Source organism: Pan paniscus, chromosome 6 (genome assembly GCF_029289425.2).
Source record: "Pan paniscus chromosome 6, NHGRI_mPanPan1-v2.0_pri, whole genome shotgun sequence".
Lineage (NCBI taxonomy): Eukaryota > Metazoa > Chordata > Mammalia > Primates > Hominidae > Pan > Pan paniscus.
In genome coordinates this window covers 35652431-35669991 of record NC_073255.2, presented here as the reverse complement: position 1 = coordinate 35669991, position 17561 = coordinate 35652431, and the positions used below count along the sequence as shown (strand labels likewise).

Below are 17561 nucleotides of genomic sequence, written 5' to 3'. Positions count from 1 at the left end.
GAACTGAGGCTCAGAAACTGAGTGACCAGTTCAAGGCCACACAGCTTGTCAGCAGCACACTGGGACCCCAGGGATCTCTAATTCCAGATCCCTTACTCAGAAGAACTGTGCTGTGCTGAGAGCAGCAGAGAGCAGGTTTGGAGCAGAGTCAGAATCTGGTGAGGCAAAGGAGGCAGCCATGTAGATGCATGTCTTAAATTTATATATATATATATATTTTAAAACATCAACATTTTGGTATTTTGTTCATTGTGGATTTTTCTGATTAACTCTGATTTTTAAAAAAGATAGGTTTTGCTAATTTCTGAGATTTTTGGCACCCCCTTAGATTTTGCATCCAAAGTGAGTCCTCCTCCCAACTCTGGTTTGGAGCTGGTGTCCCAGGGCCTGGCCGCCTAATTTAAATCCTCGCTCTGCCACTCCTTGCTATGTGACCATGGAAACACTCCTGGACTCCTCTATCCTCAGTCTTCTCATCTGTAAAAAGAGGGTAATAATCACAGCACCTACCCTTATCAAGTTGTGAAAATTACGTGAGTTAATCCTTATAAAGCATTTCAAACAGGGCCTGGCACCTGTGTTAGCTGTTAAAACAAAGCTGGCTCTGCCCTGCCCATCTGTCCAGTAAGCCCAGTGGGCCACAGCCTACTGGGATCGGCTATGTCACTTCTGCTCCCCGGAGAAACACCATCCCCACCTTCAAGTCAGTGTGAAGGCCTCACCCATTCCACTTTGGAAACCATGAACTGTGACTGAAGACACTGCCTGTTATAATAGTCAGTGTTCCTTATGTGTAATCACATTTTGGACTTAAAATTAGAAAAAAAAAATCCCAACTTGTTTCTCCTGGAACAGACAATGAAAATTATAAAACTTACCATGTTTACATTTTTGCCTTGGCTGCCAGGAAGCTCAGAGCCAAATATGGTGCTCTACTATGGTAACTATTGCAGCTCAAGCTTCTGATAAAATTACCTTTTCTTTTCCTCAAAATATACTCTTTATTGTCATCCAGGAATTCACTTGGTCAATCAGTCTTTTTAAAAAAATTGTATTGGTGAAATTTCTGTGCCAAGAGGATGCTCCTGGCTAAGGCTGTACTTGTTAACAAGGTGGATATGGATCCCTCCTCTTGGGGAAGTAACTTAGGGAAGAAAAAACAATAAGCACCTTGAAAAGGCCGGGAGAAGGGGTTCTGCCATGACAGAAATGCAGGCTCCTTCCAAAACACACAGGAAGGGCCTTCAACACAGACTTCAAGTTCGGGGAGGGAGTATCAAGGAAGGGTTTTTGGAGAAAGCGATGTCTGAACAGAAACCTAAGGGACAGTAAGGAATCAGAAAAGTGAACGTTGCTCCAAAAGGAGAAGCACGTGCAAAGGTCCACAGGTAAGAGAGGGCAAGCTGACTATGCGGGGGCACAGCAGAGCCCTGAGGACATCATTTTCTTTTAAAAGCAACTTCCAGTCTTTTTTTGGAAGTAGGAATGGAATGAATGAATCAACAACAATGTTAAATCAACCTCGTCTTCATTCTGTGATCTCAGGCCAGCCACTTCATTTATGCTGCCCTCAGTTTCCTCTTTGCAAAATAAGAATAATGAAGACCCACCTGGCCTATTTCCTTGGCTTATGGTGCACATTCTTGAGACAATTTCTGTGGAAGTGCTCTGACAATGGCAAAGAGTAATGCTGATGTCTCCCCCTGCACAGGGGGACGCAGGCTCAGGAGGACTTGGGTCACCAGCCCCTTGTCCCAGCTCTGCATGCTGCCTAGGGAAGTCACGAAGCTCTTGGTCTCAGTGTCCCTTTCCACAGAAAGCCTACCTAATCTGCCACAAATTTCCATCTCCCCTTGGACAGTCACAAAGTGTTCTTGGTCTCAGTTTCTCCTTCTAGAACTCTTGCCTACTTCTGCCATGGACATACATGCAGTCCTGGGGCAGCTGCAGTACTTTCTTGGTCTGTGGTCTGTTTCCCCTTCCGCCAATGCCTGTAACGCCTACCTACCTGCAGTGAAGTAACAGACACAAAAGCCCACTGTAAACCCCAACTCTGTGTAAATTTGGGGAACTATTATTACATTTATGCCAGCATTGCCCCCAGTCCTAGGAACACCCTCAAGGGGACCCCTTGAGCCCTGGACATGCCTCTCTGCAGTGGGTGGGGAAGAACCCTGCTTGAGGCTTCTTGCCCTTGCTGGAACACACTAAATGGCACCAATATTCCATTTTGTTTTTTAAAACTTTTATTACAATTATCTCATCAAATTCAAGCTGCCAAGACATGGGAGGCCACAGGGCAACACGCCTGCATTGAAAGGCGAGGTCAGGCAAGGCAACTGGCTTGAAAACTGCCATCAGGGTCTAGAAAGTGGTGCCACTTGGGAAGAAGGGGCTATTCTTCCAGTGCTGCTCTGCACTCCACAGAGACCTGAGTCTACCAAGGAACTCCAATGGGAGGCAGAGGTGGGGGCATCCTCCAGCTGGCCAGGAGCCTGCCAGACACCTTGCCCAGAGGGTGAGCAGTAATGAAAACATAGCAAGGAAGCTATTTATTTTGGGCAAAGATGGCTTGGTATACATTTCCAGGCCTGGCACGAGGAACCCCTCTTAGGCCCAGGCCATGAAAAATGAATTTGGTGAGGGCAGTGCTGAGGCAGCTCAACTGCTTCCAGCAAAAACATGAATTAAACTGCAGGGGGAGAGCTGCCTTCCAGAGTGAGGAGGGCCGAATATTGACCGCCTGTACCAAGGACCAAAGCCAGGCGAGGAGGCGATTGCTTTGAGTCCAGAGGCATCACTGAAAGGAGGCCCCCTCGCCCTGGAACAAATCCCACTCTCTGAACCCCTTCCACAGTCCCTGTCTTGGTTAGGCTTCATCAAAGCCCTGGGGTACAGGCTGAGGGGGAGGCTCCATCTCATAGACAAGGATGCAGAGGTCCTGGTGCTGAGGGGCCACCCCAGTCCATCAGTGGGCAGCTACAAGCCTCAGGATCTGTGGTCATTTGAGCAATCACCCTCAGGCTCCACCTTAGCCCCTGAAGCCTCACCAGTCACTTCCTTTTCCTGGCTCTGGTGGCTCCACGTTCTGCTTCAGCTGGGAGTGTGACCAGGTGATCCCATTCCTGGCCACCCTGGCCAGATCCCACACACGGACGCCATCAGGCTCTGCTCATCTCTCCTGTGACTGCTGCACTCTCATGACACTCCGGATCAACAGCAGGTCTCCTTTCTGCTCCTTCAGACTGCCTACTACTGCATTTGGAAGACACCCTTCTCCACGTGTTTAAGGTTCTTCTTTGAGGACCACACTTAGATGATGAAGAGCTGGAAGCTACCTGATAACTGCTCCATCTTCCATTTTCCAGGTGAGGAAACTGAGACCCAGTGACTTTCCCAAGGCTACATATGACTAAGGAATAAGCCAGAGGAGGCCCCCAGGCCCCTGCTCCAGGCCTCCTCTGCCCAGGCCAGGCGGTGGATGCACCACATCAGCAGATGGCCTACTGAGTGACTCCAGTGAAAAACCAGAGCTGGGGACAGGCAGCAAAGGACAGACAGCCTGGGGCTCCCGATGCCCCGGCCAGCACTCCTTCTCCCATGCGCCTGGACAGAGCAACCCACGTAGAAAGGGAGCCATCCTAATCCATGCTTTTGGGACAGGCCCTGAGGCCTCTCCCCGGGCTGAGGGGTGAAAGCACTTCAGGTGGATTGCCCCTCCGGTGACCTCACCTGCCTCCTTTTGTTCCTAGGGTAGGCCCCATTGCCTACCCAAGGGACATCTGGTGCTGCCAGGGCCTGATCATTTCCCAGGGCTGTGCCCAGGCCTTCAGGTTCTTTGGGAAAGTTCTGCAGAAGGCAGTCTGACAGCAGGAGCTTTAGTCCTGGTCCCATTTCCAGCAAGTTCTCCCACTCTCCGGCTTACCACCAAACCCTCCAGTGCCTTCTGTGGGGCTGAAAAGAATGGATCCCACATCCAGAAGGTCAAAGGGAAGGCAAGGTGAGGCTCAGGGACCAGCCAGCACACTAGGAGAGAAAGTCTGTGTTCTTCCTCTGCTTCAGTCCTGACACACAGATGTCAGAATTGTGAGGCTTCGTAGTGGGGATCTCAGAGGTCGCGGGTCTGCTGGCCTTAGCTCAGGCCACACCTGCCTTCTGTAATGCTTCCCTCTCATTTCTACATGTCTACAAGGAACCCATCTCAAGGCTGCCCTTAGAGCATCATTACAATGGCAATCCTAATGTCAACAACAGAAGCTAACAACTACTGAGAACATCAAGCACAGCCCAGCTGCCCTAGGCTCTCTGCACGATGCTCTGAGGCAGGCACTGTTCTTCTGACCCACATTTTACAAATGAGGAAAGTGAGGTACAGAAGGATTCAGAAAGTTGCCTGAGGTCAGGGAGCTACTGAAGGGTGAATCTAGATTCAAAGCCAGGCCAACTGGCTCCAGAGACCGCGTTCTTTACCCCTGGAGTGTGTAGCCCCTCCCCACAGAGCCTGTGATACCACAGCTCTGCCATGACTTCCCGGAGCCCTGCGATCTGCTGCTGTCTGGCCCTGGCCACGTCCCGCCCAGCTCATGGCCAGGAGTGGATGTACAGCTCTCCTCTGGCAGGCGGGGGGGCTCCAGAGCCCCCACCCAGAGCAGCCCTGCCACCCCAGGGATACTAATCAAGGTGTGTATCACACTGCTAAGCCCTCCAACCCACCCAAGAAGCCGCTTTCTGGTTACCTCACCAGCTGGTCCCAGGACCCACTCCACTGACAAAGAGCTCCTGTATTCCAGTGGCGGCTGCTTCCACTCAGACAGAGAGAAAGCTCTGGTGACCTCCATCTAACAGCTGCTTCCTGTGTCCTGACCCCACCCATCCAGCTCTGCTGTCGGTAGCCCTGGCTGTGGCTACTACCTGTGCCCTGCTTCCAGGACCAGCTCTTGAGGATGCAATGGCAGGAGCCAGATCCCTCACCCCAAGTCCATTCTCCTCAGCCCCCAACCAGGGGCCAGCATCACTCCTTCCCAGCTTCCTCGCCATCCCAGGGTGGGACGACAGGGAGAACAACTCCAGTTCACAGCATTGTTCCCACAGTGAAATCAGAAGGCTTAGTGACGCACATCCCACAGGAGTAAGGCATGCTTCATACCTGATGAATGCTTTGTTGAAGAAAAGTCACCAGGTCCTCATAGCAGGTCAAACTGTGAAGCGTAAGCTGAGAAGACACAAACACTCAGGATGAGTGGCCCAAGCCCCGCGCAGTGCCCCATCCTGAATTAGCTTCTGCTCCCTGGCTTTAGTAGCTACAAAATCCAACCTGGGAATGTCCCTGCGTCAGAGAGCAGCATCTCCAAGTCAGGGCTGAGAGGCATGGCCATACCTGTATGTGAGTGAAAGGCTGGCCGGTACCGCTGGAGTCGTCAGGGTTCAGGTGGCTACGGCAGCTCTGGGCCTGAGACCCCAGAATTCCAGCATCCTGTGTGGCCCCAACAGGGGAGGGCTGCACCCCATGGGTGAGTCACTGATATCAGAGAGGCAGCTGGCAGGGAGGTGGATGAGGCAGGGGCCATATCCAAATCACAATAGCCAGGCCAGGTGGAAGCCAACAGGCCGTGTCCTGAGTTCGGCAGGAAGCAGCCCTTAGGAGTCTCCTTTGCTTTTTCAGGCAGGCCAGGAAAAAACACTTCAAGAGAAAACATTCAACAATGCGAGACCCTCAATTAGGGTCACAGGGCAACACGTGCCCAAACCGAGGTCAAATGAAACTAATTTGTTAAAACAAAAATTCTCAGTGAAGAGGTTGGCAAGAGGTAGCTGAAAAACTTCACTGTTCTTATATTTTACAAAATACAAAAATGTATGTCTTCCATTATTTCCCCGATTGTGTATGACTTAGATCTGGCTTTATGGCTGGTGTTCCATGCTATTAAAGTTCCTCCCCACATTCTAACTTTCTCTCCCTCTCCTTACCACCCCTGCCCCACCCCCTCCCACAACAATCCTGGAGCAGATGCTAAAGAAAGAGGAAGAAGGACACAGGGAAGCCTGGGGCTTAACCGAAAGGCATTCCATACAGACTTCAGCTCTGCACACCCTCGATGGGACAGGAAGCCAGTCAGCCTTTTGGCCGTAAAGCCAGCTCTAGCAGGAGCCCATCCCCAAAGCCACCCCACGTCTGTCCCCACCCTAATCCCAGGATGAGGATTCCTGGGACCTGGGCTGCGGAAGGCCAGCCTGTCCCCAGCTGAGGAAGGATTTACTTATATGAAAGGAGACAGTCCCCAAACAAAGCCAAAGTTTGCGTGATAATTTTCCAGAAAGTCGTACTGTTTCTAAGACTCCATCTGCTTTGTATTTCCCTGTTGGACTGAACTGCTGTGTTCTCGAAGCCCTAAAAAGGAAAGGAAGGTGCATGAGTCCTCTGAGTGGAGAGAAGGCGTGCCCTCCAGCCGGGGTGAAACCACATGTGTCATTAAATAAGGACAAATAAGAAGGTGGCTCCAGAGAGAAAATGGAGCCAAGAGTTTCTCATTTTTCCCCACTTTGAACTCACGCACTAGGCTGGGCCCAGAGAACTCCAATAGCAGGATTTAAAAGAAAAAAAAAAGAAATGGAAAAAAGACTGCAAAGGGAGAGCTTGGAATAACCAAACCCAAACCCAAGCCCTGGCAGTAGGAAGTCTGAATCTCACCCACAACTGACAAATGTGTTCCCAGACTGCGGAATGCTGACTTGCCCTTTGTTTTCATTGATGGAGGAACTCCACCTCCATCCTCTCTGAGGCTCCCCCTGGGTGTGCAGTCCCCAGGGGTGTGCAGCCCAAGACGTCCGGGAATCGGAGCCGGGTTTGGGGCCCTGTGCTCCTTTAGTGGCTGTGTAGCCTTGGACCAGCCACCCTCCCTCTCTGGGCTTCTGTTTCCTAATCTGTAAAACAGGGAGAAATTGAATTCCTGCCCCATCTGTTCTCAGGGCTGCCCTGCAGATCCTAAGGGCCGGTGTTAATAAGTTAACTGGAAGGTGAGTACCAAAGACAAGTGACAGTAATAATAACAAAAACAAATAACGATATCTAAAACATGGTGCTTAGTATGTGCCAGACACTGTCCTAAGCACTTCGCAATTATTATTATTTATCAGCTATTCATATTGATAAAATGATTTAAACTGATAATCATATTTATATCATTTCTTTATACTGACTCATTTAGGTCTCACAGCCATCCAAGTAAGTAATTGTTATAATCATCCCCATTTTCCAGATGAGTAAACAGAGCGATTACATCAATTGCCCAACGTCACACAGCCAATAAGCAACAGCATTGGGAGTCTGACCTAAGAGTCCTTTCTCTGAAGCAATATGCTACAGTGACCAACGTGCCCCCAGAGTATGGTCCTTGGCCCCAAAAGTGATCTCCTTATACTACCACTTAGCCTCACAGCTGGGACAGCGATGCTTCCACTCTGACGGATCAGGCTGAAGACCCAGCAAACCTTACATGTGGGTTATATGCAGTAGAATGGGGCCAGCGGTGAAGAGACGATGCGGGTCAGGATAACTGGGTCCAGGGCCTGGGCTCCACCTCACCTCCCTGAGTCTTTATGGGATGGGGACCCAAGTGACAGAGCAAATGGCAGTGTGCTTTGGGGACTGGGAAGAGCAGTACAGTGGGGTCAGGACTGACTCAACCTGAGGGGCTATTTCCTGAGGCCTCCAGATCAGAGAACTATAGAGAGGAGCTGGCTGCAGGGGTCAGAGGCTTCCTCTGAGGGGTCACCCCAGAGCTCCTCAGGAGGAAGGCAGGGCAGACAGAACACGCCTTCCAACATGAGAACTGGAGCCCAGAGAGGGCATCGCAGGGCTGCATGGAAGGCCAGGGCTCTCCCTGAGTCTGCGGCTGCTCAGCACATCAGGCTGACTTGCAGGGCTCATCCCAGCATGTGGCACAGGGTGGGTAACGGAAGGACCCAAGGATAGGAGCATACACAGCCAGCTTGCCGGCAGCTGCCAGCAGACGATGAGCCACGGCAACACAGACCTCGGAACCACTTACAGTGCAACAATGGCTCTCTCTCGGCCCCCTGCCCGCCACACAATGTCTGCGAGGGCCAGGACGAGGCAGCGGGTCCGGTGGGCATCTGAAGGCTGCAGTCCCCTGCGGACAAGAAAAGGAAGGCATTTATGCCCATGTGGACACAAGGTTGAGATGGTGCAGCTCTACTTAGTGTGGTCAGGCAGCCCCCTCCGCAGATGGCCTGTTCTTTCTCTGGCCTGCAGAGGGGCCACCTGCAGCCCAGGAGCCCCAAGGCAAAGCCCAGGAAAGAGGGGTCTCCACAGCTGAGGGCCAAAGGAGGTGCCTTCAAGTGGGAAGCCCTGGGTGGGGCTGGTGAAGGAGGAGGCAGAGGAAAGGGCCCACAGGAGCAAAGAGGGCTCTGCAGGCTTGGTGGGGCCCAGAAGTGTGTGAGAGAAAGTGCTATGAGTTCTGGCAGGGACTGGGAGGCCCAGCCAGCAGTGCTCGGGAATGACTGCCATCTCAGGACCCTGCCCTGGCCCTGGCCATGCCCACCTCCAAGCCCCTGGAGTCAGTAGCATGTACAGGCAGGTGCTCTTCACTGCCAGGGCCAAGGGGACAGCAGCCTCACTTGCTGGACATTTAGACACAGAGAGTGGGGGATGAGTGGCAGGACAGATTCAAGGATGAGCTCTGTGTTTTGAGTGGGCACACGGTGGTGCCATCAAGCAAAATAAGGACAATGTGGCTGGGAAGAGGTAGCTGGAGATAGAAGATAAAGAGCCACACTTCAGACTTACTGAGTTTGAGATGCACTCAGATCTTTAGATAAGGCTGTCAGACATGTAGAAAGCCCAAGAGAGCAGCTGGGGCTGGGCACAGATTTCCCAGAGACAGAATGAGGAAAAACAGAGACCGTGGCCAAGGGTGGAACCCTGTGGAACTCTAAGGAATCAGCGGAGGTAGAGGAAGAAGGGTCAGAGGGGCAGAATGAGGAGAGAGTGCCACGACACAGTCGTAGGATCAAATGGACAGGCAGTCAGCTGTATCAAACATGGCAGAGACCTCTCTATCATAAAAATGGTAACTAAGAGGTCCCTGGTGCCTGAACTGAATGAGAGGGAAGGGAAACAGCCGAATATACATATTTCTTTCCATTTCACATTCCCAGGACTCCTTCGAGGTGTACTTCTAGGCTTCTCTTGGATTCTGCAAATTTTTAAAAAACTCATACGGAAGCTAGCTGGTCTCTCCCTAACAAACAAAAGGACTTGATGAAGACCCTGCTAGGGCTCAAAGGAATACAGAGGAGGGGGGTTTCTGCCTTCAGTCACCAAATAATTCCTGAGCTCCATGCGGAACTGTGCTGGGGAGGAAGAATACTGAAGTTTGTCCCTCTTTTCCAGGACAGGAGAAAAGAAACCAGACCAGAACCCAGCCCACCACAGTGGGCAGCATGTGGTCACTGCCCGGTGCCTGGGACACATAGCCAGTGACCTACACCTAGGCTGCTGTGGTCCAATTACTTTAAAAGGTGACAGAACACAGTGGCCCCTCAGTTTCCTCATCCATAAACTGGCAATGACCGCTGCACCTCCCTCGTGGCTTTAAAGGAGATGTTTGTAAGGTCCCTGGACCAGTGGCTGGCACGTGGTGACTATTCAATCAATGGCGCATATGACTATTGTCTTTATGAAACCATTAAGTCCCCACGTGGGCCATGACAAGGGGAAAGTGGATTTCCAACATCTAATATGAAAGTGACACCAAGCCTCTGACACTGGAAATCCTTCAAATCCAATGAGACAAGCAACAAGCACTCAAGCACTTAAGAAAATAAAACAGCTACTGCCTGACACTTCTTTGGCCTCAGGAAGCCCATCATGTTCCTTGGAGGAAATAGTTACCAAGCATTCACCGAACCGGATGCCCCAGCTGCTGGGAGCACTGGCCCAGGTCACGGTTCACTATGAAAACAACCATGAGAAAACATTGCTCTAGGTTTCAGGAGAGCCCACACCAAGGACTAAGGGGGCCCTGGAAAGCAGAGCTTATCAGAAAAAGGAGAAAGGACTGGACTCAGAACCCGCAAATGTGACTCCATCACCCCCACAGCTCCTGCTTCATGCCCTGCTCTCATACAAATGATGGCCATGTACTGTCAACTGCACATCCTGAGTACCTCATGCCCACCCTTCCCCTGCTGTGTGGCCCAGGCCAGGGTGTTCTGCCCTCAGTTCAGCTGTTACAGCCAGTGCCCCACCAGCAGTTTTGCTCCATCTCACCCCACCGTCCAATCACCATTGCACACACACATGGGGTGGGGGCGTGTCTTCCTACAACACAGGTGTGACCAGTGTTCCCCAACATGGATAGACGTTACACAAAATCGTGCCTGGAGTGTACTTTCTGCCTAGAACACCTACGCTGGAAAAACTCCATATCTGGAAGTAAGGAGACCCCCTGTCAAACACTTCTACACTAACTTACTGAAGCAGGTAATTCTCAGTTGGAAGCTTCTCAGTGTAGCAACAAATAAGATTTTAAAAGCCAACAGTGGCCAGGTGCAGTGGTTCATGTCTGTAATCCCAGCACTTTGGGAAGCCCCAGGTGGGAGGATCGCTTGAGGCCAGGAGTTTGAGAACAGCCCAGGCAACATAGCGAGATTCTGTCTAGAAAAATCAAAAAATCAGCCAGGTGTGGTGGCATGTGCAGTCCCAGCTACTCAGGAGGCTGAGGCAGAAGGATTGCTTGAGCCCAGGAGTTGGAGGCTGCAGTGGGCCATGATCGTGCCACTGCATTCTAGCCTAGGTGACAGAGTGATACCCCGTCTCTAAAACAAAAACAAAAACAAAAACGAACAAACAACAAAAAACACACACACATATATAGAGTATTTATCATGTGCCAGACACTGTTATAAACTCTTTCCATGTTATTTCATCAAATTGTTAAAGCAACCCTATGAGGGAGGTACTATTATATCCTCTTTGTAAAATGGGGAAACTGAGGCATGGAGACACAGTGATTTACTCAGATCAGATAGTTAGTAAAAACTGGAAAAAATAAACACTGAGGAAGGAAGGAGAGCTTGGGTAAGTAGAACCAACTGCCGTGGGCACCTGGTTTCAGGAACCAGCCTCCTTTGCCTTTGACCCTGTCTTTTCAGCACCATGTAACACAATCAAGAGATCTTGCTCTTGGGCAGGGCCTGTCCCCTCATCCTACAGGCTCTGCTTACAGCCCCTTTGAACCACCATGTCTCCAAGCACAAGTCCTCTTTCTTTTCATTGGCTTCCAGTTAGTAACTCTGCCAGTCTCTCTATTCTTCCCTGGGCCTTCTCCATCTTTCTCTTTTGAGACACAGTTTTCTAGAAAACACAGTAGAGTTGGAAAAAGTACAGTGATCAGACAGGTAAGAGGCTTGGGCTGGATTCCTGGCTCACAGGTTCTGGTGAAACCACTGCCCTCCCTGGCCTTTGTTTCCCTGCCCACCTACAAATGCAGACACTGGGTCAGATGCCCCCAAAGCATCATTCCAACACTGCCATTCTGTCTTTAACCCAGGAGTTCCCAACCCCCAGGCCACAGGCTGGCACTGGTCTGTGGCCTGTTAGGAACCAGGCCGCACAGCAGGAGGTGAGCAGCGGACGAGCCAGTGAAGCTGCGTTCTGCCTGCTGTCAGATCAGCAGTGGCATAAGACTCTCGTGGGGGCAGGAACCCTATTGTGAATTGTGCACGCGAGGGATCTAGGTTGCGCGCTCCTTATGAGAATCTAATGATAAATGTAATGCACTTGAATCATACCGAAACCATCCCACCCCCACCTCCAGTCCATGGAAAAATTGTCTTCCACAAAACCGGTCCCTGGTGCCAAAAAGGCTGGGGACCGTGGATTTAACCCACCCCAGATTAGCCAGGGCTGTATGTGCCTGCGTGAGAACCTGCACCCACAGATGATGACAGGGAAAGGTGCTGCGTCTGAATCACCCAGGCCTTTACCAGATAGCTCAGCGCACGCCTTCACTGGCAGAACCCGGGTCACAAACAGGTCTGCATTTCCTGATCAGTCAGACTCCTCCCAGGAGGCTGGCACCTGGCCAGGCTCTTAAACCAAGAGAAGTTTCTTTAAGAGTCGAATTCCTCACAGGTGAAGTGCAGGAAAAAGACATTTATCTAGAGATAGGGAAAATAAATGATCTTGAGGGAATAATACATCCTGCTTTTACCTAAATTACCCAAGTGTTTCAGATGAAAGAGATGTTTCTACCCTAACTTTCTCAAAATAGCCTCACCTGTCCACTGTGACGTGCCCATGGAGCCATGTACAGAGTCTATAATTTGGGGGAGCTCCCTGTCTGCTCCCTCTCAGGGTCAAAAGCTGCAATAGGGGGTAGAAAGGCTGGCCTGGGGCTGCAGGACCATGGGTTCTGCTACCAATGTCCACAGAGGCCTTGGGCAAGCACCTCTCCTTATCTGGGCCTCGAATTCCCCAACTTCAGAGGGGAAGTGGAAGTGAGAGGAGGACTTCCTGGATTCCCCGACTCTCAGATCTGCACCCGCCTCTGAGGGCCGTTCCTGGCCTGTGGCTCTCTCCAGGCCTTCAGGGGGATCAAGAGCTCTTCATCTCTTTCTGTGAGCCAAGCCGGCACAGCATCTTCTCAAGTGGAAAAACACCAAGTCCTGCCGCCCAGCTCCATCCTTCCCGACTGAGGAGAGGCCGGCTGCCGGCCTGATGGAATGAGTCGTAATGAAGCCAGACAGTCCTGCAGAAAAAACACCACCACTGCCAAGACGCCTTTATTTCAGCGTGACTTCCCTGGAGGGTACGATCCCATCCTCCATCTGCTTTCACAGAACCATTTCCCCACCAGTGGTGGTGGGCAACATCTGAGGTGGGGGCCTCCAGGGCCGAGGCAGACCCCGCACACAGGCAGGAAAGTGCAGGGGCTGCCTCTGGGTCCACAGGGCCTGAGCTCCCCAGAGCCGCAGAGCAGATGGCAGCTGATGGCAGGTCATCGTGGTGTTCCTGAAGAGAACAGAAGAGCTTGCCTTTTTTTTTTTTTTTTTTTAAGCTGGATCATGTCTGAAATCCTAGAATTTCAGAGTCAAAAGGGAGTGCTGAGGCCTCACACCCAACCATTCACACATGGCTTTTGAAGGAACATCAATAACACAATCAATCAATGTGAAAACTATATAAGTCAATGAAACCGAGAAGCTGAGGACTGAGAGAGGTTCCTGCCCACGTGACCCAGTGTTTCCCTTTGCTCGTGTGGGGCAGGGGCTCTGTAGGTGTTTGCTATGTTGCTCTCTGTACTCTTCTGTGTTCATCTTTTCTAACTTAAAGCCAAAGGGGAGGTTCCACCGTGAAGCCGTTCATGAACAGAGCCACCCCTTGGTCCCTAGGAGTCTGTGTGGGTGTCCAGCGATGGAAGTCTAAAACTCAGAGCCCTCAGCCTTCCTCCTGGCCTCCCTGGGCCCCCACTGCTCCATGCCTCTTGCAGGGCACAGCAGCACAATGTGACACAGGGGCACCAGGTGCCAGTCTTGGTTCTGCCAGGAATGCCAGATGTGACCCTGAACAACCATCTTTCCCTCTCTGGGCCTCAGTTTCCCCATCTGTACCATGGCAGGCTGAGTTCAATGGCCCTACTCACTTGTAGAGCCCTTGAAGATTTACAAAGGACTTTGCATTTTCTTACTGAGTCCAATTTAGGCAAGCCAGAGATGACTATTCCTAGTTCACAAACGGAGAAAGTGATGCCCTGTTTCCACACAACCATAATCCAGGTCCTGACCCGGTCTGGTACCCTCTTCAGCACCCTTCCCCTCTCCCAGGGTGGCTGAGGGGCACAAAGCCAGGCATTCCCCCTCCCAGCCTGGGCACCAACATCTACAGGCTAGACACCCACCCACTTGGCAAGGACGACCTTCTGTAGCCTCTGACCTTCAGGGCCTTGGCAAAGCAGTGACATGGACTCCACCTCCCTTCTCTTCTCCAGGCCCCCGACAGCAGGCCCTCACTCCCTGGTCTTCCGGGTCTTCACTTGACAGAAGCCCTAACCTGTCCTCAGGAGGGTTCTTCCTCCCCAACCCCTATCTACCTGCGACCTGAGGCAGGACCAGTGCAGGAGAGTGGGAGGAGACTGGGGTGGGAGGGCTGGGGAGGGCATCTGGTGCCTGCTGCCCAGGGCCCATCATCAGGAGGAGGCGAGTCCTTGCTGGGGTCAGGGGAGACGGTCTCTGGGCCTCCCCAGCTTGTCTCCCTGTGACAACTCTGCCTGAATCCCCTGAGGCTTTTTCAGCGAGCTCCATAACTAAGCCAGGCTCTCCACTCCTCCCTCTCAGGGGAGTCTGAAGAATGTCCCCTGAGGCCTGCTAGGAGGTCTGTGGGAGCAGGAAGTCAGACCGCTTCACTCAACCTGCACAGCACAGCACCTCTGTGATGGGGCAGCAGCCGGTAGGGGTGGGCTACAAGCAGCACCCAGTCCAGGGGGTAGGCTACAAGCAGCACCCAGAGTTGCAGGGCTCCAAACAAAAGCGAGGTCACTCTCCTACACCATGAATCCTTCCAGGCTCACTGGAGAAGGTGGCCCTGGCCAGCAGGCCGTGCTCTCCCAGCTGCATGGCACAGACCTCCTCTGGTCCAGCCAGGCAGGCCCCCCCATAAGGTCTGGCTCCTTGGCACCTGGCACACCTCCACACATGATGACCCCCAAGAGGCCAGCAGCTCCTTCTTCCCTCCTCCTCTGCCCACCCCCACAGCCCCAGGACCCACTGGGCTGCACCATCCTTGGCCTGCAGCTAGGAGGTACCTGCCTGGCCGGCAATGACAGATAGAAAACCTCACTCCTCCAGCTTAGCAGTTTTCTTTCTACCCAGACACCCCCTTGGGATCCCAACCTGGATGGCTTTTGCCTTCTAAGGCCTGGCTTCCCTCCCTGGTGTGGACAGCAGTGGGCTTCCACCCCATGGATGTGGCCTGGGGGATATAGAAGCTCTCGCATCCCCTTAGTGGGGTGGGGGTGGGGTAACAAAAACCAAGTCTGCCTTGTGCCCTGAGCAGAGTCGGCTCTTCCTGGAACATGCTTAAATGCCTTGTCCTGACTGTTGGGAAACCATCCACAAGTTCCCCCAGAAGCCCACGTTGAAGTTCAAAAGCAACTCTGAAGGAGCACTAGGCTGAAATGAGTTTAGAGACAATCTCCTGCAAGGGCCAAGGCTTGATCCAAGCAGCTGGCAGCACCCAAGGCCCCTCTGGCAGCCTGGCGCTGACCTGCCACTACCCCAGCTCCCACCCTCCTCCTCCAAATGCTGCCCTAACCACCCCCAGTGACTCCTCCACTCCTCTCACTGCCCACAGGCTTTGCACATCTTGTTCTCTTTACTGGAATACCATTCTGCCTCCCCTCCCTGTTTGGATAACTCATTCATTTGTCCATGTGTTCTCTCAACAAAAATTCTGAGGGCCTCTTCTGTGGACCAGACACAGGGCTGGATGCCAGGGCCCTGGCTGTGAACCAGCTCAGGAAGGTCCCTCTTCTCACGGGGCTTGTGTTCTGGAGTGGGGTGGGCAGTAGTAGGTGGCGGCAGATGTGGACAGGTAACCATATCGATGAGCAAGAGCACCAGCTGGCAGCGGAGTTATTAGAGGCAGGGCCTGGTTTTATCTTAATGGGGGAGGTCCCAGGAGGCCTCCACAAAGATGTGGCCTCTGTGCGATGAGAGGAGCCAGCAGGCACAGCGCCTGAGCACAGAGCCTGAGGGCTCAGGAAGGTGTTTGAGAATATTTGCTGGGAAGGTGAAAACAATTTGAGGGGGAATAAGAGTGTGCAAGGATGCATATGAAGGGGAATCAGCGGTTCTGTCCATCCTTCCTATCTCCGTAAGATGAAAATGTCAGTCCACCAGGCTGCCCGCCCTGAGCCACTTCATGTCCAGATGAACCCTTAGCACCGTGCATGTCCCCTGTAACCACCTGTTCCTGTCTGGCTCTCCTGTTCAATCATAGGTGCCATGAGGGCACCTGTATGTGTCTTGTTCAGCCCTGTATCCCTGCTAAGGACCTGCTAAGCACACTCTGCACATTTTTTTCAGTGCAAGGAAGGAAGGTAGGTAGGTAGGTAGGTGCATATGTGCTCAGTATCCCTGTACCCTCTGAGGGCAGCCAGCGGTTCTTACTTAGCAAAGTTCCACCCAGTCAAGAGCATTCCTGAGCATACAGGACTGTGTTGAGCCCACCAGGGAGAGCTGATGGCAGGGTCTCTGCCCATGACATTCAAACCTCCCAGCCCTTTGTGGGGCTGAACTTCCAGAGCAGGCAGTGGGGCATGATCCTGTACAGACAAGAGCCACAAAGGATAGACCGGAGAGCAAAGGGGAGGGGAAGCAGAGAGAAGAACAAGGACAGGTGAGATCTTGCCACGGAAGTGTTACATTGCTGTGCTTCTGATTAGCATTTTTGGTTGGAGAGGAAACACCTCAATTATTACTGTGCAAAACCATTGGAAAAAATTTTAAGATGCCAAGCATGAAAAGCCACCTTCACTTGAACCCTATCTAAGGAAAAATCATCCGTGCTGGTGAAATGTGTTTCATTGGAGTACCAAGCTTGGCTGGATGGCTCTCCTAGTGAACAGTGTCGTTCCCAGGAATGCATGGGAAATGGGTCTTGTTGTCTGGGTAACACCTAGGCTTTTTTAAAAAAGATTCTCAAATGCTTATTTCAAAGAACAAGTACCTTTCAATAAAGTTCAGGAACTGGCAAGATTAAGCTATGGTTTTAAAATCCATTTAATTATTAATATAACTTCAGGAGAATAGGGGTACCTGCTGGGTACCAGAGGATGCTTCTGGAGTACTAGAAATATTTTTTCTTAATCTAGACAATGTGTTCATGGGTGTGCGGTTTTGTGATAATTCATTGAGCAGAACACATATAGTATAACTACTGTGTATATGTTATATTTTAACTAATTTTTTTTTTTTTAAAGGCCAATTGCCAGAAGTTCTGTAGCTCTGAGGGTGACTCGGTACAAGCTGGTAACCGGGCCTGCAGGGAGGGAAAGAGAGGCAGGTCACTTCCTCAAGGAGGCCTCGCCTCCAGCCCCACCAGTGCCCTGCCAATCCTTTCATCTTGGCACCAACGATGGTATGGGATTGGGGTTTTCTATCTGCCTCTCAACCTCATGGAGCATTTCTGGAGAGGACAGAACTCATCTAATTCTCCCCTGTATCATTTGTGCCTGCACAGAGATGTTCCAGGAATGTGTGCTGAATGAATGAGAACAAGGTACTCATGTGCAAACACTTAATGTGTGAAATGGAAACTGAACGGCTGCAGGGAGTGGAAGTGATGATCTGTGGGGCGGCCTGGAATGTGTGGTTATGAATGTTGGCAGAGGGGAGATAGCGTGGGGAGGGAAGGGAGGCCTGGACTCAGTCAAAAGGTCAGCAGGTCGACCTGGTGGGTGGAAGGGATTCGGGCAGCTTGCCGTTTGAGGAGGGGAAATTGGTTTTGATGTCGTTCCTGCAGCCCCTTCCCAGGTGGA

At 51.8% G+C, this 17561-nt stretch overlaps 1 protein-coding gene across 2 annotated transcripts in view; it reads right to left on the bottom strand.

The window, feature by feature from the left end:
- Positions 1 to 17561, bottom strand: part of MINDY4 (MINDY lysine 48 deubiquitinase 4) — a 121246-nt gene that overhangs the window by 33518 nt on the left and 70167 nt on the right. For both annotated transcript variants that reach the window (XM_055115820.2, XM_008958894.4), the window contains exons 10-12: positions 8049 to 8150; positions 6325 to 6388; positions 5147 to 5212 (exon numbers count right to left, since the gene is read on the bottom strand). In XM_055115820.2, the coding sequence (XP_054971795.1) occupies positions 5147 to 5212; positions 6325 to 6388; positions 8049 to 8150 (232 nt within the window). The remainder of the gene's footprint in view (positions 1 to 5146; positions 5213 to 6324; positions 6389 to 8048; positions 8151 to 17561) is intronic.